The sequence below is a fragment of the Oncorhynchus keta genome, chromosome 2 (genome assembly GCF_023373465.1).
Source record: "Oncorhynchus keta strain PuntledgeMale-10-30-2019 chromosome 2, Oket_V2, whole genome shotgun sequence".
NCBI lineage: Eukaryota > Metazoa > Chordata > Actinopteri > Salmoniformes > Salmonidae > Oncorhynchus > Oncorhynchus keta.
Window position 1 is genome coordinate 69,947,756 of NC_068422.1, and position 27,133 is coordinate 69,974,888.

Below are 27,133 nucleotides of genomic sequence, written 5' to 3' on the forward strand. Positions count from 1 at the left end.
TAAGTTATAATTTTAATAAGTGTTCTTTCCATATTGTTGTAATTGTCATTATTACAAATAGATTAAGTGTCTGATTAATCAGTGTCTGCTTTTTTTTGGTCCTCCAATAATCAGTTTCGGCGTTGAAAAATCATAGATCGGTCTACCTCTAGACCATACCATACTAATTTGAGTGTCCCAGAGTCACATTTACTATGTTATGTCCAGTCTATGAGACCAGGCTGTTATTGTGACATTGTCTGTACTAGGGCAGTTGAAGGTGTGTAGAGACTACAGATGTTAGGAGTACTAGAAGAAAGCTAAGCAGTCTTCTGACTACACCATTAACAAACGGCTTCGGTTTTCCACAATCTTTTATTTGAACAATAAACAAAAAGAGTAGAATGCTGGAGGATTAAGATTAAAAGACAGCATATAGTTTTCAGCTTGATATCCCAACACAAGCCCTCAGCAGACAACCGTGTTAGGAAGCACAAACTAAACAGAACGACATCATTGAAGCGATTCGCCAGCACATATCCTGACCATAATCATAAAAAAGACTCAGGGATAAAATGTGTACAACAGAAAGCTTTCTGAAAGCTTTAGTGTCTGTTTCAAACCATCTTCTTCAAAACACTCTTCAGGGGGGAAAGAAAAACAAATCAAACCAACATTGTCACAATGAGTATCAGATATGACCACATAGCCATCAGCACAATTGAACTAACACTTATAAGGAGTTTTATAATGATCTGAACATATCAGCTCAATTTCCTCATATGGAATGACTGAGGCATGCCGATTGAATGAATCATGAGCTGTGGCAACAGAACCTGATGCAGAGGTGAAACCAAAATTACACGGAAGCATTAACGCAATTATGAAAGTCAACAGGGTCAATGTGAAGTAACCTTTGGTTTCACTTGGAGATAAAAAATAAAACAAACTTTACGTACCCATAAGTAATAAGCAAATGACTTGTGGGAACCAAATTCTGCACGGTTTAGACTACAAAATTTCAGTCACTAACATAATACACATTTTTCAGGACAAAATATTCAACGCTAATTCATGGGAAGGGAATTGTGTGGCCAATTTAAATGACACTGCTCCAAACTCAATAAAGTATGCAACACAGAAATTGCACATGGTAAGATAACTATTTCCATTACTCAGAGTTTCCAGTCACTTCAAATAAAAGGGGATACAGGTATATTGAATAAGTCTCTGCTACCATCAGTGAGAGAACTACAAAGTGAGAAATGGGATGAAATAAGCTCTTCCTGTTGGATCTAAAATGCATGCTCTGCTATTCCAATGTGGGAAAAATGATTTCACACTGCCCCAACCTTCCAGTGGTCAGAAATGGGAAAGTGTGAGAGCCGCCTTCCCAAAAGACCCATTCCCAGTTGTGTACCTCGCTTTATCTAATGGCCAAGTGTGTGCGCATGTAGTGTGTATGTGAGAAAGTGTATACAGTATGTGAAAGATCTTCAGAAAATGGTCTGCTTTGCCCATTAAGGACATAGAGTATACAAGGGTAAACCACAATACACCAAGTCTTCAGTAAAGTAATGTACCAGTTATGTTCTTTTTGTAAAGCATTAAATACTGACAGATTCTGACATTGGTTTGGTTGAAATGTCCCTTAAGCTTAAACTATGGATCAAACTTAAAGGAAAAAATATATATATGATCAAGCAAAGACCTTGTCCAATTTATTCATTGTTGTGCTTTACCTTGGAAAATTTCGCTCAAATATCAATTTAGATGCCATATAGTAAAATTCTGGGGAAACGGTCATGGTATTATGGAACAATTGAAAAATAACATTTAAGCGAAACTCAAAACACAATCCATGAATAATAATGATGATGCAAAAGCAAGGTCTCAAACAAAAACAAACATGATTTCCTTTTGTGGGCATTTGTTGTGGGGGATTTCATTTCTAGAGCCAAGCAGCAGATGTGATCCACTTCCCCTCAACATGGACAGTCTCTCTTGCTGGAAAGGAACTGCACTCAGCCACAAAAGAGGAAATGCACAGGTCAGGTACATTCCCATAAATTTGACAGACATTTGACTTACAGTTGTCACACTCACTGGGTTGGACTCGTACATTGAGTGGAGATTTGGATTAGAAAGCCTCGCATAGCGAACCTAAGGCAGCCCCCTTTTTCTGGTGAGGGGTCATGTGGCTGTTGTAACTCTACAACGGCAGACCGCCTATACATAGATGGAACCTTTAGACCAGAACAAGGAAAAAAATGATAAATGAAGGATGAGGGGGGAAAGGATCGGTATAAAATTAACACGGGCTGGTGCTTGTGGTGGAATCTCAGTCTTCACTGGTATCTCTCCAGCACTCCAGAGTACTCAGAAATCCTTATAACTAACAGCCACTCAGGGAGCCAAACAAGGTGACACTCAACTTGATTCAGATGTATCTTTTTTTACAGTTTTAAGTCTTAAAATATCTGCAAGTGTGCATTAGCACATCCACATCTTGTTATTGATCAGATATATTATACGTGCACAGTAGCTTCTTTTTTTATATCATCATTTAAATCCTAAAGCGCATTAAAATTGTTTTTAGATATTCTTTCTAATTCTACACCCAGAAAACACAAGGTTCTTTCAAACAAAGCTGTTTAGTTTCAGCACCTCTTCTCCTGTAATTGTTTCTATTTTTTTTGATGGCTCAAGTTTTACCTAGATTTAAAAGCATCAGGAAAGTGAGGAAGGTGGAGAAGTAAGAAGAGATGGTGGCCATGAAGAGCATCTTGCCTCTGGAGTTAAAGAGACTCATTCGATAATGTTTTGCTGTTTGCTGGTGCTGGGCCTTTTTCGATGCACTCTGACAAAATTTCAACAGGTGTTTAAACTGCTGCAAATTCATTAGGACAACCCCCCTTGCTAAAAGGCAAAACACTGATTATTTTATGCCATTTTCAACAACAACAAAAGAAAGATGAAAAAAAAGAGAAAAAAAAAAGAGTAGATTATAATAACAAAAAAAAAGATGACTTCTCTCCAGCAGCCCAACCGGACATCTGCAGCCTGGTGTTGTAGATAGATAGTTCGTCCTGTGGGTAAAGTACCCACTGTTCCCAGTCTGAACGAGGCTGTAGGTTCAGAGGAGAGTCTCAAGGTCCCCTCCCCTCAGTCCATTCAACAGTCTCTCCTCTCAGCATTAAAAAAACAGCAGTGGCGCACAGAGAAGAGGAAGCCATCACAGGGAAAATATTTTACAACGCGTCCTTTTTCCCTTTAATTCTTTCAAAAAAAAGATAAAAGGAAAAAAGGCATTGTTGGAAAAGCTGGCTCTCTGGAAAAGCAGGGACGAGGGGGAGGAAGAAAATCTTGCAAGAAGTTGGGCAGTGTTCCTGTTCATTAGTTTGTATGTATGCATGTGTATGTGCACTTGAGTGTGTATGTCTGTATGTGTATGTGCACTTGAGTGTGTATGTCTGTAGTGGGCGTGTATGTGTAGTTGAATGTGTGTAAATCGAGTGTTCCTCTGAGTGTGCATGAACGTGTGTGTGGTGTCTACAGCAGGTCGACGCGACGGTAGTACAGCAGGTAGGCAGTGCGCTCAGCAGTCTGCTTCACCACCTGGTACTGGTTGATGACCTTCACTGACTGGTCGTCAATGCGCAGCCAGCCGTTCAGACCGATGTGGAAGACATCCGTGGTGTAATGGCCGCCTGTAGCGCTGTTCCCATGGTGATAGACAACTGCGACAGGGACAGACAAAATGGAAGCTTTTCAGAGGCGGAAATCAAACTGAAACGAGGAAAAATGCACTTACATGTTTGTCTCACCAAGTTATCTTAAGAGGTATGCACTAACTGGATAAGAGCGTCTGCTAAATGACTAAAATGTCCAAATGAAAAAGTAATTCTGGTATCTGGTTCTGGCTACACAAGGTCAGAGCCAGTAACTAACTACTGATATCAGAAACTGTCTGGAGCACCCTAGGCATGTAGACCAGAGTTGCTAGCCTTAGAGAGGCCCCCATTTCAGTGTGTTATTGATGTAGGCATTAAATATCACGTTGTAAGCAAACTTCTATTATAATTCTTTCACATATCTGATCAAGTGTCGTAAGAATTCTTGGCAATGCATCAATCATGACCAAATGTAAAAACCTAAGTAAAAACATCAGGAGAATGTGGAAAGAAAATAACATTGTCCATTCGGTGCCCGTATTTACAGGCTGGCAACACGTGTTCCAAATGGACTTAGCGAAACACTACGATACCATGAAGACCACGTTTAAAAGTGGGCTTCGGATTTAAGCCACAGTGACAGTTATTACCAGGCAGAAATAAATCATTAAGTTGAGTAAACATGGCAATCTTGTCTGATCCGTTTGATTTGGACACAGAACTAGATTCAGGCGGTAACTCATTCTTTGTACTGAAACCATAAGCTACTATAGGCAAGGAGTAACATCATTACCCCCTCACATCTGACAACAGATATGTGCAACCACAACTGAATGGTTGGTTTAACTGGAGGGAAACAAGAAATACTCGTGTGTAGTTGAGACAACTTTCTACCTAAGTGCTTGATTGCATAGGTTCACCTTTTCACTGGCGGCAGAATTTTAAAATGGCATGAATGAAGTTTCCAAAGTCACTTATATTACATATTTACTATACTGTTATGTTATCATATTACACACTGTGTAGCATGAGACCTTTTCATCAAGACTTTCTCCGTCCCATGGGCCAGATGGTCAGAGACCAGGCAAAACTTTTACCTCCAGGATCTTACAGCAAAAGATTAACTGCACCTCTATAGCAACAGTTGCTAGGGGTTACTCTACTAACAGATTTTTGACAAGTAAGGAAAGCCCTTTTCTGCTCTGAAAGGAAAATAAACAGCTGAAGACAATTTACCTCCAAACTACAGGGAGATTAACAGGACCCCCATATCCACAGTGGAGGTTGTCTCTGTTTAAACTGGTCAGTGAGGCGTGAAGAGAGAGGAGGGGGCAGGAGAACTACATGCTGAATGAGCTGCTGGAAATAACAGTTAACTGAACACTGGCCACTCACACCTACACCAGACAGCAGCACAGTGGATATGTTTTCATTGAGCAGGCAGAGCTCCCTAATGAAGGCCCACTTTTATTCCCTTTGGTCCTGCCAGGGAGGAGGCTATAGGGGTGGGGGGGCAGGGCTGTGGTAAAGTCTGGGGTAATGCTCTAGTCTAGAAACACTTCACCTGCACCTTTCTCCATAGACAAATCATAATACTGTCCAGTACATTAACCAGGTATGTTAACACTCTAGAATTTGGTAGGGCATTGAGAAATTTGCAGAAACAGCGTTTTGCTCCCACTAAAAGTTTCTAAACATGGTTTGAGTCAACCTTTCCTGAAATTGACTCTTCGCTAAGCCCCGCATCCATTGGTTACTGTTAAAAAAACAGACTACACCTTGCTAGTCAGGATACTTGGATAGGCTATGTTGTGGTGGACTGTCATTACAATTTCTTCACAGGAACCTGGTAAAATTATGTTTATAGTGTAACTAAATGGCTCTGAATTCACTGTCAGCATGTAGTCAAAGCTATAACCCTTTTCGGAGCTAAATAGTTATTTCAAATCTTATCCTGATGTCGACAGCAGATTCATAACATTGCTAACTTATCTAACTAACATACATTAAGTGGCTAGCTAGCATTAGCAACGTTTGGTGGTCAATGAGACAGAACTACCTAACCAGCTGTGCTAGCAAACAATGTAACAAAAGTATCAGATTTGATAAATAGGCTCTGTATTTCAGGAATCACAGTACCAAGTAGTAGTATTCTATTATTTAGCCATTTAATTAGTATTATTATTTTTAAATTATGAAAACTGAAGTTATTGCCATTCATGAGATTTAAGCGTGAGCTTGGCTGAAGAGTGGGACTTGACAACTATTGCTTTCCATTGATTGCTGAAAATTATTGGGTGTGGCTTAGTGAAGGGTCAATTGAGTTTTGTCCAAAACATAACATTTTTCCAAGAGCAAGTCATGACTCCGAGAAGTTCAATCTGCTTCTTATCAAAAACACAGTTGCCGAAGCAAGACTTCCAAGGTAGCTCAACTCAAAAAGATCAATATTATCAGTCACTGAGATAGCATGTGGAGTAAACCGAGTATGAAAGGAAACCTCAGTACGAGATCGAAAGAGAATCCTATGAACTATTGACCTTAATGTTTGAATACATCTTATGCTAGACTATATATGTTGTTGCCTGTAGCATAGGGCCAATGCCCTATTACTGCATATAATTGAATGATTATGACCATTTGTGTGACACTGTGGGTGTAGAAGGAGAGGTGTGTAGTTGATCATAAATCAGTATATATAGTACATACCTGCAAAGAGCCTGTAGGTTCTTTGGCCTTTGAATATTTTACTCCGCACCCCTGAAGAGAGGAGATCTAAGGAGAGACAAATTAATAAAGTACAGCCACATCACAGAGAGAAACAAAATGTATAAGATACTCCCTCAGAGCACCATCAATTATAGTTATTTGGGTCTGTGTGCCATGAAAGCCAGCCTGTCTAAATAAAGGTGGCTATAAAAATACACCAGTGTAGCGTTTGGTAAATCGTACGCAGAATGCTGGCAGGCTGCCACTCATGCCAAACCAAAATAAAGCCTACTTTTTATAATTTATACACCGCAGGAGACCCAACACGCTGGACCCAGTTTACATTGGAACGAACCAGGGATTCTCTCCACATTCTGATGCTTATTCTGTAAATCTACAGTACTAATATCCTCAAGCTTCTGGGACCTTGTCTGTGAGGATTTGGTAGACGTGCTGTTAGGATTACTTACAGAAACCCCACATGAACCTCCTACATGGGACAGACGGAAACAGAGGCTCCCTCAGATATTAATGACATGTTGACCTGACATGGTATTTTTTTGGGGGGTCCTCTATAAATATTTCCTCCGTGTGCTGTGGGTTCAGGGCTTGTAGGGTAGGCCGGGCGGAGCAGTAAACATAGGCAGGCTGGCTGGCTGGCCAGCACAGGACTGATGAGGTGTAAAGTTGTGCGAGGTTGGGTGTTGGGGCTGAATGAGGAGGCCTTTAACGGTATGAGGTCAACCCACAAATCATCTCTCCCTGCCGCTGATGACGACTTCCCAGTACCCTCGTTTAAATACGCAATGTCAGATAAGTGAGTTAAACCTGTGTGTGTGTCTAACTAGGACCCAGACTGTGGAAAGACTAGTCTTTACTGGAATATGATCAGATGCTGACTGTGAAGTGTGTTATGAATGATTGCCTTTCTCACCCAGGGTTCAGAGAGCTTCACACACATGCAATAGTGCTAATTAAATAATTGGGGCATGTGTTTTAAGTGGGGACTTCACCCAATGGTTTGTAGAGGCTTTTCAGTGATTCATGTACCTTTGCTGATCTCCAGGTCTACAGGGTAATCAATGTTCTTGATCAGTTTCTGACAGCCTCCAGTCTTCTCAAACACAAATCTCTTGAGATGGAGCACCAGCACTGGAGGGAGCTCCTCTAGGGTCACTCTCCGGCTGATCTCAATCTGCAAACACAGGAGAGATTATCAAACTGAGCCCGGGGACAATTTGACAAAGTGGAGCCACATCAAACAGCTAATATAAACCAGAACAGGATCTCCCAATTTATCCAGGGATTAGACTCTGAACAAAACCAGCACACACTGTCACACAGGCCTACACTAAGAGCCTGCTGTGAGCTTTGATCTAGTCACTTGTGAATCAATGGGGTTTGACACCTTCACTGTCAGAACCAGACAGTGACCCCAACTACCAGCTACTTCTAAAACGATATCAAGGTACTGTAACAACTGTCTTATAAAATAAAAGCTGATGAGGTTGGTCAACAACACAGCTGTCCAACAGATGTTGCCCTCACCAGTTTTGTTTCCATACAGAAGAAGCATGCATGCAAGGCACATTTGTCTTCTTATACTGTGGCTTTAAAACAATGTGTTTTCACCAGGCAGCTCAGTCAGAGAGGACATGAAGCATAAACAATGCTTTAGAGTCCACACGCACAACACAGCCCTCAGTCTATTGAGAGAAACAAGGCCAATGGGAAGACGATCTGTTAAGAGTCCGACTACTTCAGCCCATTAGAAGGGGCCCATCAAGGGGAGAGTGCTTCGTGTACTGGAGTGTGCTGCTGAGCATCCCAAATACTCCAGTTAAAAGAAACTAGACACCACAGTAACTAATATTCTCATTGTTTAAACACTACATTTTTTACTTTTAACTGCCAACATGCCCACATCCTTGTTTCGGATTGCAGAAGAAAAACAAATGGAAATTAATTGGAGGTTTTCAAAGCAGCATTCAAGTTTGGATCAACATACTTCAACTAATTGCATGTGGGGGAAAAACCAAGCGATTGAGCATGGAATCAGAATTACTGATATGCAAACACATCCAAGCCTTGTAATGGTTTAGTAGTAGCATTGGTGTACTGTGTGAAAGACCCGTACCTCCTGCTTGGTTTTAGTGGTGTAGCCCTGAACTGACTCCCGTGCCACCAGGGTCTCCAGGGCCTCCTGAACGGTGCGGATCTTCTCTGACTGGATGTCCAGCTGCAGGGTGAAGAAGGGCTGCAGGGTGGCTGACTCCTTAGAGTTCTGCTGGTACACCACCGACCTGCATAGGACAGAAAGTCAAATATACCCCACTTCAGACAATGGAATACAATGCATACAAGGACATTACACAAAGCTTCATACAGTAATGGCTTTTGAGTGTCTCAACGACATCTTGACCTCAGAAAACAGCATCACAGCTTTGAAGGAAAGTGTATGGGTCATACTACAGATTCTCTCTACATGGCTCTCCAAACTACACCTTTATGAATCATCTCCTCTCCTTCCTCAAATTCTCCTTAGTGGCAGAAACTGATCCAAAATGTTCAAATGGCAAAAACAACTCCAACATTCATAGCCCTCTGACAGCCATATGAGTGAAACGGTCATGCTAATCTCTTTAAATTTTGAAAATAATTTCAACCTTGCTCCAATGATTCCCCTCAGCCAAAGCAATTATCCCGACTCGAGTGGCTGAAAAAGTGAATGTAGCTGAACTCAGTGGGTATGCATAGTTCAACCAAGACCTTCCTGAAGGTCTGCCCTTATGTTCCATTTACTTTAACTACTCTCTTTTTTCAGAGAAAAATAATCCTCTGAAGTGATCTTTAACCCAGTCAGGCCAGGCGTGTGCCAGATCAGAACCTCTGAGAGAAGAACCTCAGAGAGCATGACATTTGGCCCAGGCACACCATCACAGGTCCAAAACTTTCAAAGTTGTTTTGTGATTCTTTCTTTGCTAGAGTGTGTGTCTCACGCCTGGATGTCCAGGCCACCGACCACAGGCCGGGACACAATGGCTGTTATTCTGAAGAGTGCTTCTGGAGCAGAGAAAGCCCAGAGCCAGCTGGTGGCAGGCCTGTTTGGGATGGCATCCTCAGCTGAGGTTGGAGCTGGGGGCCCAGAGGTGGTGCCAGGGCAACCAGCCCAAGGGGGCCCAGATAAAGATGGCTCTATACTCTCTGTTCTCCTGTCATACCAAGCACCTGCGCCACAGCCAATAAAAAGAAGGGCAAGGACACCACTGGTGCCACAGTTCTGCTGCTGGGCTTTAAGAAAAATAAGCTCTGGGCAGGGAGAAAATAAACACTCAGTGGCTGACCATCAATCTGGCTTCATGTGGGAGAAGCCAGGTGTCTTTCCAAGCCTCAGGCTTTTCTTCCAAGGAAATAGTAGTAAAGGCTTTGGGTCCACCAAAACATTGACTTGACTATATCGTCATGAACAACATTAAGTTTCCATTATAAGCAACACCTCACATGTAAAGAAACTGTGCGTGAGTTTCCTGACACCTCACAAGTCAACACAAGTCAATGGTGTTACCCTACCGGATGTGCCCTCCGAATATGTCAGTGATAGGGGTGCGGACAAAGTCAGCTTGACGGGTAATGGAGGTCTTGTTTCGGGGGCCCACTTGCTCCCATTCGTCCTCGCTCCCCTCCTCCTTATCAGCAACATCGTCATCCACACCTGACTGGGACTCTGGGCCGTTGGGTGTGGGGGCTTCTGATCAAGACAGGAGAAGAGACAACTGATTTAGAACCACAGTCAATGGAAATCATAGAGCAGATCCAGCTTCAGCAGTGAGGCCAAAGAACATAAGGAAATTATGTGAAATGAAAATGGACTAGATCAGCTAAGTTCATAAGCAGAGAGCACGTGTAAATAGATAATTGTAAGACCTCATGCATCAGATTTAGACCATGGCACTACTTACTCTCTTCCTGAGGGGAGAAGAGCTTTTTCAAAGCAAGCATCTCCTCATGCAGTCCGTTGAGGGTGAAACCCAGGTACTCCTCCGCATCCTCCTGTCGACCCTGACAGAGAACACACAACCATCAGCACTAATGAGACCACGGTGCCAAGAGAGCCTCCGCTCTAATGCAACACCACTGCCTCAGCTGTTACTGAGCATCAAGACAGGCCATCAGTGTGCACATGGCACAGGTGAGATACAATCTAAACCGCACAGGGAATGCCTGCCTCAAGAGCTCTCTCATTCCATTTGGAATAGCTTTTTGAATTACACTCCATATGATTATGAATCAGTAATGAGTCAGCATGTCTCATGCACCAACGGATGGATATTTGTACATGTATCCATGTACTGTACCATCAGACAGGTACAGACTGAATGTCTCCGGTGCATAGACTCAAGTGTACTAATGAGAATGTGGAATTTGACATAAAACCAGTGTCAGGAAACAGGTGATAGTGTTTCAGTTTAATTGCTCTAATTCAGGGCTTGTGAAGTTATACTTAGGCTAAATATAAGCCTTCCACAACCATAAGAGCCACTAATAATTAAATTATTTGATCAAAAATAGTTCACCTGCTTTTTTGCAATAATCACTGATCTAGCTTACAAGTCAGTCTGTGAAAATAACCTTTTTGTAACAAATTTAACCAGAACCATGTATAATGCACATTCACTAATAATTACTAACTTGTAGCAGGCATTATAGAACATTAACACAGGTCTCAAACAATCACTCAAGCCCATGTGCTACCGAGTAGCCAGTTCATCTTTATATTTCAAGTTTAGCCAACTTGGGCCTATTTGCTGGCTAACAAGGTATACTTGTTATGAACATACAGTTCTGTCTGTTTCCAACGGTTTGAAAAGCATGCTAGCCTGTCCACTTTGTTCAGACGTTGAAATCATGTAGCCTACCTTACTTCTCAGAATTAGAATTCCTTATATTTGTGTTTTATGCTTATTGCACAATTATAAAAACAGACTAGACAGCTAGTTTAACAGTCTCTGGCTAAAATGCTGAACACAAATTTTCCAGAACCAATGTTCATTGACACTCCTGTTAGTAGTGTCTGCTCTGTGAGCAACTTGAGGAGTTGAGACATAAAAAAGGTATCATTTAGAAAGGTTCCTTCCACTATTACAGTAAAATAATGTCTCAATGTGTTTGTGTCCATATGACCGATTCGGTTGGACCAAACCACAAATGGCAAGTTGAAAACTGTTTGTCAGAGAGGAAGAAGTGATCTCTCATCTTTGTTGTTGTGAGTGGCAGGGAGAGGGACTTAGTGTGTGTGTAAATGGTAAGGTGCACACAGCACAGAGGGAGCAAAGGAGACTAGACCAAAAATAAAACATGACAACAATCGGACATAAAAAAAGACTTGCGATATTCTGCGCTAAAACATTCAAATGAATAAAATACATCTCCCAGTCCTAATTGCTAGTACAACCTCAGAGTACACATGACTCATTTTACAGGCCGAAGGTAAAGCTTGCTCTGGATGCCCAATGGCTTTACCTTCTCCGAGAGACTCGACTTGATGAGGGTGAGGAGTCTGTAGATGTAGTTGGGTTCAAAAGGAGCACCTGGGCGAATGTCTTTTATTATCTTTTCACCAGCAGCTACGGAAAAAGCAACAAGGAACACATCAAATGAACATCAACAGGAAATAAAAGAAACTCCAGCTCTTTTAGAAGATGCTGACAGACAGCTTACCTTGCTGCTTGGCTTTGGATGGCACAGGCATATTGTTGAACTCATTGACAAGCCTTACACTGGAGGGAGAAACAAGGTCAGGGAGTTGTAATCAGCAAAGGAAGTACACACCCAACCCAATGCAGCGGGAACACATTAACACCTTCTCTCAACTCTTAACACAGTTTAACCAATTTAGTTCAGGCAGGAATTTGTTGTCGCTGCTTATTTGCACACAAACAAGACCTCTATTGATTGTGAGATTTGGCTTTTAAAAACAGCCAGTCAGCTCCCAGGGAGAGAGGCTACTTACAAGTTGTCCATCATGGGTGTGGAAGTACAGGGTCTCTGGGTGTCATTGAACAGCGGAATGGACTTCAACAGGTGATACATGGGGGGGCAAGCAATCAGGGCCTGCAATGTCTTGGGTGGCAGTCAAGGGCAAAATCACCTCATTGGAACACTAAATAGACATGTAATGTAATTTTGTTTATGACATGATGTGATTCAAGCATTTCACATGCAGCTGAGAAAAGGATACAGCGTTGATATAGCACCAGTTTCCCCTGTTGATCAGTCCTCTTGGTTGCAAAGACACTGGTTTGTGTATCAACTTCACATTCTCAATTAGTTCTGAGGATTCAAACAAGTACACATGATTTTGAACACACATCCCTTACTAAAATCAAACAAAAAGTTCAAATAGAAGCTAGTTTGTAAACCTCAGGCAAAAAATAATATCAATTTACACCATGTACTATATAGATAGTGTCCCTTCTTCCAACTCTGCATCATATGACAGTGGCACACAAGGCTGGTTTGTCAGAACAAGGAGATACTGTGCCACGCCTAGGAAGGGAGACTGTCACTGGCAACACAGCTTCCATGGTAACGTGGACAGACATTCCAACAGAAAATATCATAACACCACCATATAATCACATTATGGTAAAACAATGGGTTAAAAATAGCAAGCAGTTTTTTGATAGTTCCGCCTACTTACATAATATGAACAACCTCAATGATAGAAACATGGTTTTTATAGATAACAGGTTTGCTAAAAGTGAAACGATCATTCCAGGAGAGAAGAGAAATAGTTTGCCTAAACAGTAAAGGCACACTCCAGATGAGATTCAATCGTATACAGGGTTGGAAATCAAAATGAGATGTGGTAGTGGTGACACCAGTAAGGGGTCCTATAATAGCTTCCTGTTCATTTCCTGACAGGAGCGTGCTGTCTGAGCACTGTATTGTGGGTACAAAATAAGCCTTTCCACTGAACGGTGAAGGCAACCACATGGAGCCTGGTTTATTTATTTACAGCCGTAGAGCACAGGAAACCATCAGGTTTATCTAGACAGAAGCACATTAGAATGCCCAGAAGCCCTCTCTCATAAATACCTCAGATGAAAAATCCCACTTTACAAAAAGGATGACAGGCTTAAGTAACCCACTGAGAAGGCCTCTCTGTATATTTCTTCCAGAAACAGGACTACATCCATGAGGCCTGAGGAAGCCCAGGGTCATACCACCGAGTGAGACAAGCAATAACCCCGCCAAGACAAAAAACACATATTACCCAGACATGGCAATCCCCCGTCACAGGCTGTTTAAAACCACCAGTGTACCCTGTGTGGTCTCAACACCTGGAGGCTGTTGTTGGGAAATTAGTAATCAGGATATGATCCTACATATCCCCTTTAATTAGGCAGCTTACAAGATCAACTCATTAAGTAGCTTTGCAATTTTATTTTATATTCTGTGTGTGAGGTCAGAGATTTATCCTGCTCTAGTCTACTGCATCTAAAAATCCATACGGTTGATGTCATTGTAATGGGACTTAATTAGTGCTGCTCATACATTGTTGGTAAAGCAGTAGCTAAAGCCCACCCTATGCCTGTATTCTCATGAATGCAGTGTGGAATAGAGGCCTTCAACATGTATTAGTATTACTGCTATTCATTCCCCAGCTCCATTCATTGGTGAATTATTTGGGAAAATAGGGTGGTGAGGTAAAGCATGTCATGGAGATGTGTCATAGTAATTTGGGCCTTACCAAGCATTGAGTGTTAGCACCACCTGGTGCTCATGTGTATCAGTCTAGCTAAAACACCCCAATGTTGACACCAAGTGGATGGTAGGCTGAACTTCAGCACATGCATACAGAACATGAAAAGTGCACAAATTTATGACTATTATAATAATCAATGGGTATAGTTTTGTCAACTCACTCTAGGGCTGACCACAATTATCTGAGTGGTTGATAGGCTGTTGGTCGACCAAGATTTTTTAAAGCCGAGCAAAATATATCCCCCCCGCGGCCATCTCAGAGAACTAATCCATCGCGGAGGCTTCGGGGGGGATGGCACAGCCCAAGAAGGCGAGTGTGGCGGCACAACGCACGTCTCTCTCCAGAATGTGCACCCTCCTGCTAATTTGTGCACATTCATTGTTTCATAACTTAATTATGAGAATTCTTTGCTTTTGATTGTTAGGGTCTATCAATTCCCCATGACATATATCACCAGTACATACGTGGTTAATTCCAATCATTTCTAATCTACAATGTTTGTTTGGTTACGGTAAAGTCCGTTAAAACTTCTAAGAGGTCGGCATCCAGTCAACGGGACAGTTTTAAATCATGCAGCGCCTTGTGTCAGTCACCATTGCAGATTTGAAAGATACTTATATGTACCGACATTTGTTGTGTCTCATATCAGATGAAAGCTTAAATTCTTTAATATAACTGCACTGTCCAATTTACAGTAGCTATTACTGCGAAAAAATGTCATGCTATTGTTTGAGGAGAGCTCCTAACAAAACACCTTTTCACAGCGATAGGTTTGATAAATTCACCTCTAAAGGCGAAATGTGTACTTACATTCTGAAATCTTGCTCTGATTTATCATCCAAAGGATACCAGAGATAACATGTAGTTGTGTTAGATAAAATCCTTTTTCATATCTTAAAAAAAAAGGTCCATATAGCATGCACGATCGATTTTGTATTTCACTCTTTCAATTTGCAAAGAAAGGAATCTGCGAAAATCTCACCCTAAACGTGGTTTCAATGAGTCAAATCACATTTGTATGTATTCCTCAGAGATCCTAGAACATAACAATACATCACTATATTATTATGGGTGTAGTATATCCTATAGGACACCATATTTGGTCAGAGCGCAACATCTTCATGGCACGCCGATGACGTGAGTGGTCTTCACTTGAACGACTTTGTTTGTCAAAAAAGAACCAATCGGTCAAACAAAGCTAGCTAGATAGCCAATGAACTGGGCTTTATGGGAGTATCAGGAAACACTATGTCGCAAAATGTTGGTGCATGCCTTTTGTTTTTGGACAAAGATTATAAGAATATGGAGAGTTATGAAGTTATGAAAACGGTTTGTTTTACAAATGTTGAACTTATAATATGGCTACTAATACTGGAAACGCTAAATCAAAGTCCAAGCACACAGATTTGACGATATTCTTGCAAAAAAATGTAATATGAATGCAAATGTCTTTCACGATTTGCCCATATGTACCTGGGTGACTTCCCACTAAATGTCCCGTAGCTCACTCATAGTTCAAGTTATCCGTCTGAAACTTTGCACATACACTGCTGCCATCTTGTGGCCACCATCAGAATTACAACCAGTGATAGCTGGAACTGGAACCTTTCTCTTCCATTTCAAAGACGGTGGTTGAAAAAAAAAAAACGGTTGTTTTTTTCTTTGTATTTTCTCTTACCAGATCTATTGCGTTATATTCTCCTACATTCAATTCACAATTCAAATGGTACCAAGAATATGCATATCCTTGATGCAGGGCCTGAGCTACAGGCAGTTAGATTTGGGTGTCATTTAGGTGAAAATTGAAAAAAAGATTAATGCATTCAATATTATTATTATTCCAGTCTTTTACCGTTCTCACTGTCGGAGTGGACAGGTTATTTGCAGAGCGCACAACCTATGCTACACTTATGAGAAACAAGTTCTGGTTTATTTCATTCCATTTAAACTGAGTTGTCAATTTAGTCATTGTCTTTTGTTTGGAGCGCTCCTGTCAATGTTGAGAAAGGATGCGCACCTGATTATGCATAGAAGTAGGCCTATAGGTTACCTGGCCTGCGCGCAAATGTCGGCATATAAATGAGCCCATTTGGGGATCTGAAGGTATTTCTGATCGTCTTAACAAACCACCACTAATGAGTCGTGGAACTTCTCAAAGTAATGTTTTCTTCACCTCAAACAGCAAGCAAACAAAGTCCGTTTCTACATCCATTGAGAATTTCAATAATTCCTCAATGTATTTGAAAAACCTTTCCAGATCTCTCCCTTTAGATGAATGTCACGCTCTGATCCAGTGGAAACATCATAAAATAGGCCTACCTGGATACTTCTTATCCCATGCACAAATAGCCTACAGCTGCATGTCCAGAGTTCACTGGCACGGGAAACTCTGGGGGCCCAGAATATTTTATACAACGTTGGAAGGACCTTCAGGCCAGACCCAAGTTCATTAGACAGGCCACGCGTAGCCAATGTGTTCTATCTGCTGAATGCAATGTTTTCATTGGTTGGCTTTATAGGTTATTGTTACATATACAAACCTAAAAAGTGGCTCATTTTCATATAGATTTTTGATGAACCACATGACAATGATTTTGAGATCCAAAGATGGTTATAAATTAAATGAAACTTCAACGAAAATGTGCATATGAAAACCAGAACTGGCACGCAGATCGGTAGAAATGCTAAAATATATATATATTTTTAGTCAGGGACAGTCCTAACACACTCCAAAGGACATAAGTGTTAACCTGTGAGCTCTTCTTCCTCACACTGTGGGGCTATCTGTGAGAGTACACTACCTGCAAGTTTAGGGGCCATGGGATCCTCTGATACATGGACAGGGCTCTCCTTCACCTCCCCAGCCTTCTCATGCTGCTCCACGGCGGCCAGGGAGGGAGCCACTACCTCCACCACGTTCTTCACCTCCACGTAGGCCTGAGGGCTTCCAGGCAGAGGCTTGGAGTTGTGGAAGAGGCTAGCCCAGGATTTGAAGGGGTTAGCAGCGGGCGCAGCTGTAGAGGCAGGCGACTTAGGCTGATCTGACACTGACGGCTGGGCCTCAGAGTCTGGGGAGGAAGCAGGTTCCACTGAGGGAGCTGGGGCCTGCTGCTGGGGCTGCTCCAATGCCTCAGAGGCCTCCTTGTGTCCGTCTGCACTGATGTCAGCATGGGGCTCAGCCAACCCATTAGCCACCCCACTGTCCTTAGTCTCCTCCTCTTCTTCAGTAGTAGCAGTAGCAATGGTGGCAGGGGGGCTGGCCACAGCAACTGAGGGGGGGGGAGGGGAGGTGGGGCAGGGGCTGTGCCCACCGCTGCCCAGCAGTTCAGGGCTCTCTGGAGCCATGTTCTCAGGCTGCTGCTCTGCAGTTCTGCCTCCCTCTGCCACCCCACTGCTCTGAGAAGAGGAGGAAGAGGAGGAGGCCGCATCTTTACCATCTGATAAAGAGGCGGCTCCACTTGTGAAGTCCAAAGACGATTCATCAGGGCTATCACAAGTCCTCTGATTCACAGCAGCCGATGCTGCTGCCGTAGCGACAGGGGCTGAGGTGGAAAGTCCACCCCCTGACAACGTCTTACCAACCATGTCCTGTGACCCGAGGTGAGTGCCGCTAAGAGTGTGTCCATTCACCAACCCCTTTCCAGGAGGCCCGTCAACACCCATGCCACCGCTATTGGGGCCTGAGCCCTCCAAGTAGTTGTAGTATCCTGGCGGGCGTTTTTTCTTTTTCTTCCTCTCCCGCTGGCCCAGGCTGCCCGGGCCCCCGTCCCCATCCTGGCAGTTTTGGTTGCTGTCCATGGCGGAGGGTTCTGAGTCGGGGCCATCGGGTCCGTCCGGGCCGTCCAGGGAGTTGTAGTGTGCGCCGTCTGGGACGTCTTCTGCGGCTGTCTGCGGGACCTTCTGAGACGGCTGGCATCCTAGGATGAACTCTGGAGCCTGGGGGTTCAGAGTGCTGGACACCTTGAAGAGAGGATCCTTCACTCCCACGGGCTCCAAGTCCATCACCTCGTCCACACCAAACTCAATGTGCTGGTAGTCTTCACCTGCAGAGGAGGATATGTCAGTCAGCTTGGGAACATAAGGCACTACAGTTCTGCACTGAAGACAAAGGTTCACACAACACAATAAAATACTGTTGTGACCAATTATTCATACTTACTACTCCCAAAAAAATTCCGGCATCATGAAATATACAACACAATTTCCAACTTCATTACCTGTCACAAACTGAATTGAATATATCAAACATTGACCTTGCAAGTTGCTAACATTTCAAATTGAAAGATGATAGGCAGTGAGAGAAACAGCTCAAGGTGAACACGAGGAAAACGTTAGTAAATTCAGATCCAACACTGAAAATGGTACGTCGGGGCTATAAAAGACATGACTGGTCATCCATACAAACCAGACACCGGAAACCCTGAGGGGGAATTAAGGTATGGTTAGAGTTCCTTTGAGATTCGCTCTTCTCTGTGGATTAGAGTGTCCCCTGTTAGTGTTTTTACCAAAGGGATTTAATTCCAGAGTCATAATGATGCATTGAGTGCCAAACCCTAGCAAAACAAAAAACCTATTGTAATTGTTAGCTTCCATATAAGACCATTACTATGCCCTTAAGTCCAATGAAAAAGGGTTTTCTCAATCCATCCAGTTAAGTGACGGAGGGGGTATACAAATCAATCACAAGTCAACTTAAAGCACTGCTGCAGTGCCAATGTGTTTAATGCAATAGAGAGGAGATATTTAACGGCATCTAAGCATGCAAAGCCTCACAGATCGTACGGACAGGCAAGAGTGAGAGTAAATAGGGGCAAGGTTTAGAAAGCCACCAGTTTTTAAGACCTGGGATTGAGTGCTTCAGCAACAAATAATAAGCACAGAGTGTCGGACCCAAAACTCACCGCAAACCTGCCGTCTCATAGACTCCGTAATGTAAGGCACAGCAGGAGTGCAGTAACTTCCTGAATAATTCATACAAATCAGGGTAAAAAATTAAGTGTTATGAGCAGGGGAGGGGTATAGTTGACAGACTTTTTGTAACTTGTTTGCTCCAAAATCCCTGCCCTACAAGTATGCTTGGACATATTCTTACAAGTTAAACGTCATCTTAAAACAATGTCAATTCAGACTTAAACTGTCACTCTCTTACATGCAGTTCAGTCAGGTAGGTCTGGATCCAACTAGCACAAACGGGCGTATGTATGTTTGACTTTGGTCGTAACCATTACATCATGTGGGGGGGGGGGGTGTTGTCAACCCAGAGATCGCTGGCCGGCCTCATGCGGATGACGATTGGAATGGTCTTCAAGACAAACTTAAATAACTTAAGAGTAATCCAGTAGACGTTCTTACCTGAAGACTGACTGACGCAGGAGACTTTGTCATTGAAGGGGGGAAGCTGTCAAAGAGCAGAGATTGGATTACAAATTAAAAAGACACTTCTAGTGAAAGTAAACAATCAAACAGTGTTAACCTCATAGACCACGACTGTTGTCAGTCTGGGCCTTCCTGCTTATCAATGAATCACATCTGTGTAATGTGCATGTTGGAGGGGGGGCAGATGACAGTACTGATGATAACATGTTATTTTGTGGCTTATATTGTTCACACTCACTAAACTGAGAACATATGCAATAAACCATCGTCTTCTCTGTGTTTTAGACACAATGAGAGTAGATAAACACACTGGACTAAATCTATAAACTCAGCGGTTTGAGTGTTAATGAGCTTCTAAAAGGCCATTCTTAAGATCGACCCGGTTAACATTAAGAGCAAACGGCACACCAACACTTAACACCGTAGACTAGACTGTGTCAAAACAGCTATAAGCTGGGGGAAACGTATGTGAAAAAATATTTAATTCAAGCCTCATTCAAAACTCTTTGTCTTACCTCAACATAACATCGTGGAGTCACGAAGAACTGATTGATCTCATCAGGGCTGAACTCCCCGAAGATGTACTGCGCAGAGAGAAAATATATATTTACATAAAACATCTGATTCAACATACTGAGGATAATCATGTGCAATCTTTTAAAATCAATATATTGTTTATTAAATTACTACATATATTACATGGTATCTTCAATATTAACATGTGTAGGAAACGTAGGTGTGAAATATTGCTAAAACATCCAAGACGCCATGAGAAACACACTTTGAAAAAAGTCTGTTTTCGCCCTCCATTTGTCTACAGAGAACTTTACAGACAAGGAGTACACCTCTTACCGATGAACTGATACAGTTGTGACAGACCTGTTAGAGAAGTAAAACTAGGCCTCCTGGGAGAGGGCTTGCCTATCAGTCTGCCCAGATTGCGCCATGGGTTTGGGTAAAAGTAAGGGACAACATGAAAAAGTGACGAGTCATGCAGCATTAGAATGGCAAAATGGCTCCCGGCAGCCCACTTCCCAGAGAACTGAGCCAAATGGAGAGACCCAACTCACTGTCTTTAGCCAATATGTAACACATTCTAAGGGAATGAACTACAAGTAACTATTGTAGTCCCTTTTTTTTGTTTCTTCAAAAGCGGAGCAAAACAATGCTTTTGAAATCTTGGCCGACATTTGGCCACAATGCATTATTTTATCAATCTTATGTCCCCCAATGTAACAACTTCAAAAATGCTCACAATGTTCTGGGGCAGGAAAATGTTAATGGCAGTGAAGTATCATTATTTGGTATGCTGGTCTGGACTTGTGACCCCATGGGTTCATCCAGCTAGGCTTGATATTAATGCTTGCAGGACAAGAATAACAGATTTAAGTTGCCCAAAACTGACAAGTAGATAATAAAAAAATAATTACTCCAATCAGAATTGGATCAGAGACCAAATAAAAACCCTACATGACAAAGTGTATGTGATATGCATATCAGCTACAGCCTCATGTCCAAACCGATGCTGACTTGGGAGGCGCCATAAGATGTAGCCAAACTTTAATGATAATTTTAATTACATAAATATAGGGTAAACACCAGTCATGTTTGACAAAAATAATTTAGGATAATTAACATTAAACCTCTGAAGGCTTGATTCTGTCGACATACTCAGGCTGTAGGACAGTGCCTGTTGTGGAGGTGGCCAACATTTTGAAACTATTTCATAATAAACTGTCATTTTTTTAAATATTGAGCGTATAATATGAAGGAATAAAAATGTATCAACATTAAGCAAAACTGTTTGATCAGTTTCATCGGTCTCATTGTTTTACTTTTATGCGCAGTGGTTATGAATTTTGGATCTGTCGTCCCAGAACTCTCCCAGAGTGTTTTAAACCGTGGACATACAAAAGTATACGGTTGTCATTTTAATGCTGCAATTATTTATAGGCTACCAAAAGGTGGCCAAACATCCTCCAGGAGCTCCTTAAAGGGGGCAGTGTTTTATTTAGAGACAGGCTTGAATATGCAAAGTCATCAATAAGGAGAGTGCAGCCAACATTTTTGTCTGATTCGCTTCTCTATGGTAAACAATACAGTAATGCATTTTATTTTGTAAAGTGGTTCCTTGTAACGTTTTCTATTTTTGGACAAATGACTAAAAAAAAGTTAATGTCAAGCCCTGTCCAGGGATTACTCCTTCTAGCAGCACCTTTTACACAAGGCTCCACACTAATGTGATTAAGCAAATTGAGTTGAGTACTGGCAACACTTTTCACACTACACACAACCAAATTCCCCATATTAATAATTGGAAGTGGGGTGGTCATTCGTATTTTTTGAGGATCCATGCAGTAATAAGAATTCAATTTAGTTAATTTACAATGGCCCACGTCTGATGTTTCAAATATTCATAAATATAGGAATCCCCAAATCACACACACAACCACACCCTTCTGCCATTATCAATCAGTTTGAAACTCAACTGGACCAAGGCCAATGTGTGTTCATCTAAATGGGAATCTTTAGGGAAGGCGTTAAAATGTCGGCATGAACCTGACAAGGCAATCCCCCTCCAGACCAGACACTAACAGTGGGATAGTACTCTACCCAGCCACGTGCTGGCCACAGCAATACACTGCTATGTAAAGATATTTATAGCCAGCATGGGGAAGGCAGGTTAAGTTAATCCCAGTGGCACTGTGTAATTGAAGGTCTCTTACACTTGCTGCACACCGACAGCCCTGCACAGTGGGGTGAACTGGTCCTTCAATTGCATGGTTGACTTTTCTTGGTTTGGCACATTACAGAATAGCAGGGGCCAAAAACATATCTGCATAACATTACTGACTGAAAAACCAACCTTGAAGTCTTTCATTAGGCAACAAATAAAAAATTATTTCTAAATAAAACAAGTGTTGGTGGTGCATGGTGAGGGGAAGGTGTCCAATGACATGGAGCAGTAAAGAACAGTTGAAACAAGCTCGCTAACCACACAGAATCCTCCCAGCACTGTGGGACATGAAAAGGGAGACACAGAGAAAAGAAAGTGCAGTTCAAGCATATGTAACTCTTCGCAAATGAGGGCCCAACATTGCTGAAATGGCACTACAAGCGACAAACAGCCAGCTATAATCCAAAGGCCTCGGGACAACTAATACAATCACAACAGAAAGAATGTCCCTTTGCCTCTTTTTACAGGCGTGCCACACGTACCACACTAAGCTTCCCTCGCTGTTGGTATGGATTGAGGATTACCACAAAATGGCCATCTGTATTACTTCAACATGCTCCAGTGAGATGGTGTGCGCACACATACACTTTTAATGAATGTTGTTACAGATCAGGGAGCAGGGGTGGGGCTTACATTCTAAGGTGGGATCCATATGAAATATAAAGCACGATGACATGGTCTCTGATAAAAGGAGCTAGACTAGAGAAACTGAACACATGCAAATGTCTAATGTTAGTATACTTTACGTCAATAGAGTATAATGATAATCATATATTACAGAGAGCATTCAATGAGGCTTCTGTTTAACAAAACGACATCCAAAATGTGCTTTATGTGGAAGAAGGGTTTAAGGAAGTGGATGGGGCAGATGGCTTAGAGAGGTGGGGGTATATTGAGAGAAAATATGTCAAACGGCAGACAAGCTGATAAGAGCCAGTCAAACAAGTTGTTTCACTGGAATTTCAAGTTACCAGACATGACCAACTCCCACCTGATGCATAGAATAACAATCCACTACCCCATATACCTACAAGAACTGGGACTACCTCATCACTACTCAGTCTTCCCTATTGGACTGGGACTCAGCCAGCCTTGCAAGGCCTCACAAATTGGAATGCAAAAAGTCACTATTAGCAAACTTGGCATTCCTTGAATATGTAACACTACAAATAAGGTCAAACACGTTTTGAATAAACCAATGATGGATGCATGTCGGGGCTTGTGTATTACATTCTTATGAATAAATGAGCTGACAGTGAGTGACGCCCAAGAACTGAAAAAACATTGAGTAGAGACATGACAGAGAAGACGACTATAATTTATTCACGTAAGAGACACTTTAATAGCGGGCGATGTTATTCAAACACTACCAACAGCGGATGGTATTCTCTGAGGCCATTGTGTTGCAGGATCTTTCAAGAGTAAGACAAATGGGAAGGCAAGCCCAGCTCTTTAAACACAGCTCCACCCTGCTGTTCAGAAAAATACCTTACCAGCCAGGCAACTCTGAGCCTCATGTGCCATTTCCATAATATTGAATCAGGAGCTCACCATTCAAAAGATGAAGGCCACCACCAGCATATCAGATTCATGCTTGGAAATTAACCATAACACTTTCACAAATGCACAGTACAATATACTAAGGTAGAAACTATACAGGCCCATGAACCATTTTATGCTTGACGTCCACAATACATGGAAGCATTTACTCAGCTGAAGACTCCTAGCATTAATTTATTAACTTGGAAAATACTGTGATGATACTTTGGTATGCAACACTCAAGACAACCCACCGCTGTGGTGTGGAACGGTGTCCAACAGCTACCATTCCTCTACCATTTGCTTCAATCTAGAATCCCTGAGTCATAAAGCAAAGATGTGTTTTCTGCTGCTCCTTGTGCACAACCCATACATTGCAGGTACATTCAATTATCTGCAATGGGCATTCAATCAATTTGCTTCTATGCTCAGAGACAATCTATAGTGTAAAATTTTATTTTATTGTGAATCATAAATGAATGTCTCCATTACGTGCATTCAATCCCTGATACCAGAGCTTTATATTAAGAATATCAAATGGTAGGGCAGTGGACACATCAGGAGCAAAAACAGCCAACTCAGAACAAAACTACCTCCCTTAGATCAATGGTTTAATATTTCACCCCTTCAGTGAGATATACAGTTTCACACATGCACCTAAACTTAAACCCCAAGCCAGCCAGCTAGATAGTCTTCTTACATTCACCAGCCCTGGTGGGGTGGACCCTATGGCACAATGGGAATTTGACATCTAGTTTAGGCCGACTCTGTATTGATTTAACCTGTTACTCCTACCCCCTACTTTTTCGAACATTCTGTTAAAAATCGCGCAACATTTCAGCGCCCTGCTGCTCATGCCAAGAATATAGTATATGCATATGATTAGTATGTGTGGATAGAAAACACTCAGACGTTTATAAAACTGGTTAAATCACGGCTGTGACTATAACAGAACGTGCGTTTCATCGAAAAGTGCAGGAAAATCTGATCACTGAAAATTGAAAAATATATCCATGCGCGACTTGAACCCATTGATAAAGGTGAACCACATTTAATGGGGCTGAGGTTGCAATAACTACAGCTTCCACACGTTAGAGTCTTGTCATTTGCCTACTATTTGTTTCTTGGTCAAACAGACGCAAGGCAGCGCAGTTCTTCCGGTCTCCGACCGGATATTTTGGTTGAGATTTACCCGGACATTATTTCCAGACGGACAGCTAAAGAATATACTTCGCCTCGTGATCAATTTGATCGCTTATTAACGTTTACTAATACCTAAAGTTGCATTACAAAAGTATTTAGAAGTGTTTTGTGAAAGTTTATCGTCAACTTTTTTCATTTAAAAAAAATGACGTTACGTTATAAGACGCTATTTTTTTTCATTTATCACACAGTCTTCATAGATCGATATCTAGGCTATATATGGACCGATTTAATCGAAAAAAAGACCCAATAGTGATTATGGGACATCTAGGAGTGCCAACAAAGAAGATGGTCAAAGGTAATGAATGTTTTATATTTTATTTGTGCGGTTTGTGTAGCGACGACTATGCTAATTATTTTGTTTACGTCCCCTGCGGGTCTTTTGGGGTGTTACATGCTATCAGATAATAGCTTCTCATGCTTTCGCCGAAAAGCATTTTAAAAATCTGACTTGTTGCCTGGATTCACAACGAGTGTAGCTTTAATTCAATACCCTGCATGTGTATTTTAATGAACGTTTGAGTTTTAACTAGTACAATTAGCATTTAGCGTAGCGCATTTGCATTTCCAGATGTCTAGATGGGACGCCTGCGTGTCAGGTAGGAGCAAGAGGTTAAATGTCTGTGGATGAGCAAGCATGCTAGCTAGGTAGTAAGCTAGCTATTCATCTTAAGCGTCGCTATAAACCACCATTGTTGAAAATGGTTGAGTAGGATTAAAAACACTTAGTAGATGGACAAACATGGACCTTATGACAGATTACCAATAGGCCAACAAGAAATGTACTAACTAGTTAGCTGGTATTCACACCCGTGGACTTTCTCCACATTTTGTTGTTACAAAAATGGGATTCAAATTGATTTGTCATTTTTTGTAAACGATCTACACAAAATAGTCTGTCAAAGTGGAAGAATTCTAACATTTGTAAAACATATTGATTAGATTCAACAGCATGTTAAAACAGTGTTCTCCAACTCTGATCCTGGAGAGCTACTGTCCTGTAAATTCACACCAACCCTAATCTAGCACATCGATTCTAATAATTAGCTGGATGAGAATATTAATCAAGTTAGTTACAACTAGGGTTGGAGCAAAAACGTAATGGAAGTTAGCTCTCCAGGAACAGGGTGGGAGATTCCTGTGTTAGAATCCCCTGTTGCAGCAATTAAATCTGCAAGCCTTTCTGGGTAAGTGTAAAAGCTTTCCACACCCGAATTGTGCAACATTTGCCCATTATTCTTTTCAAAATTCAAATTGGTTGTTGATCATTGCTAGAGAACCATTTTCAGGTCTTGCCATAGTATTTCAAGCCAATTTAAGTCAAAACTGTAACTCGGCCACTCGGGCACATTCACCGTCGTCTTGATAAGCAACTCCAGTATTTATATTTGGCTTTAGATTTAGGTTATTGTCTAGCTGAAAGGTGAATTCATCTCCCAGTGTCTGGTGGAAAACACACTGAACCAGGCTTTCTCTAGGATATTGCCTGTGCTTAGGTACATTCCGCTTCTTTTTATCCTAAAAAAAACCTCCCCAGTCCTTAATGATTACAAGCACACCCATAACATGATACAGTCACCACTATGCTTGAAAATATAGTGGTAATCTAGTGGTAATCAGTAATATATTGTATTTGATTTATCCCAAACATAACACTTTGTATTGAGGACAGAAAGTAAATTGCTTTGCCACATTTTTTTGCAGTATTACTTTAGTGCCTTGTTGCAAACAGGATGCATGTTCTGGAACATTTTTATTCTGTACAGGCTTCCTTGTTTTCAGTCTATCAATAAGGTTAGTATTGTGGAGTAACTACAACGTTGTTAATCCATCCTCAGTTCTCTCCCGTCACAGCCATTAAACTGTTTTAAAGTCACCATGGTAAAATCTGGGTTCAGGAAGGATGCCTGTATCTTTGTAGTGACTGGGTGTATTGATACAACATCCAAAGTGGAATTAATAACTACACCATACTTGACTCAAGACATTGAGCTTTTCATATAAATTAATTTATAAAAACATAATTCCACTGACATTATGGGTTATAATCTCAATGTAATTCATTTTAAATTCAGGCTGTAACAAAATGCTGAACAAGTCAAGGGGTGTAAATACTTTCTGAAGGCACTGTAGATTATACCCTCAAAT

At 41.7% G+C, this 27,133-nt stretch overlaps 1 protein-coding gene across 2 annotated transcripts in view; it reads right to left on the bottom strand.

Moving 5' to 3' along the window:
* Window positions 1-335: 335 nt before the first annotated feature.
* Window positions 336-27,133, bottom strand: part of LOC118359372 (ubiquitin carboxyl-terminal hydrolase 10-like) — a 30,801-nt gene continuing 4,003 nt past the window's right edge. Inside the window, exons 2-15 of one of the 2 annotated variants that reach the window (XM_035737926.2) lie at window positions 20,022-20,090; window positions 19,483-19,528; window positions 19,032-19,091; window positions 16,932-18,173; window positions 12,601-12,692; window positions 12,373-12,482; window positions 12,081-12,139; window positions 11,883-11,986; window positions 10,322-10,421; window positions 9,933-10,110; window positions 8,500-8,665; window positions 7,413-7,557; window positions 6,363-6,428; window positions 336-3,719 (exon numbers count right to left, since the gene is read on the bottom strand). In XM_035737926.2, the coding sequence (XP_035593819.2) occupies window positions 3,532-3,719; window positions 6,363-6,428; window positions 7,413-7,557; window positions 8,500-8,665; window positions 9,933-10,110; window positions 10,322-10,421; window positions 11,883-11,986; window positions 12,081-12,139; window positions 12,373-12,482; window positions 12,601-12,692; window positions 16,932-18,173; window positions 19,032-19,091; window positions 19,483-19,528; window positions 20,022-20,090 (2,625 nt within the window). In that variant the 3' untranslated portion in view covers window positions 336-3,531. The remainder of the gene's footprint in view (window positions 3,720-6,362; window positions 6,429-7,412; window positions 7,558-8,499; window positions 8,666-9,932; window positions 10,111-10,321; window positions 10,422-11,882; window positions 11,987-12,080; window positions 12,140-12,372; window positions 12,483-12,600; window positions 12,693-16,931; window positions 18,174-19,031; window positions 19,092-19,482; window positions 19,529-20,021; window positions 20,091-27,133) is intronic. The other variant, XM_035737937.2, reaches the window with a different exon arrangement.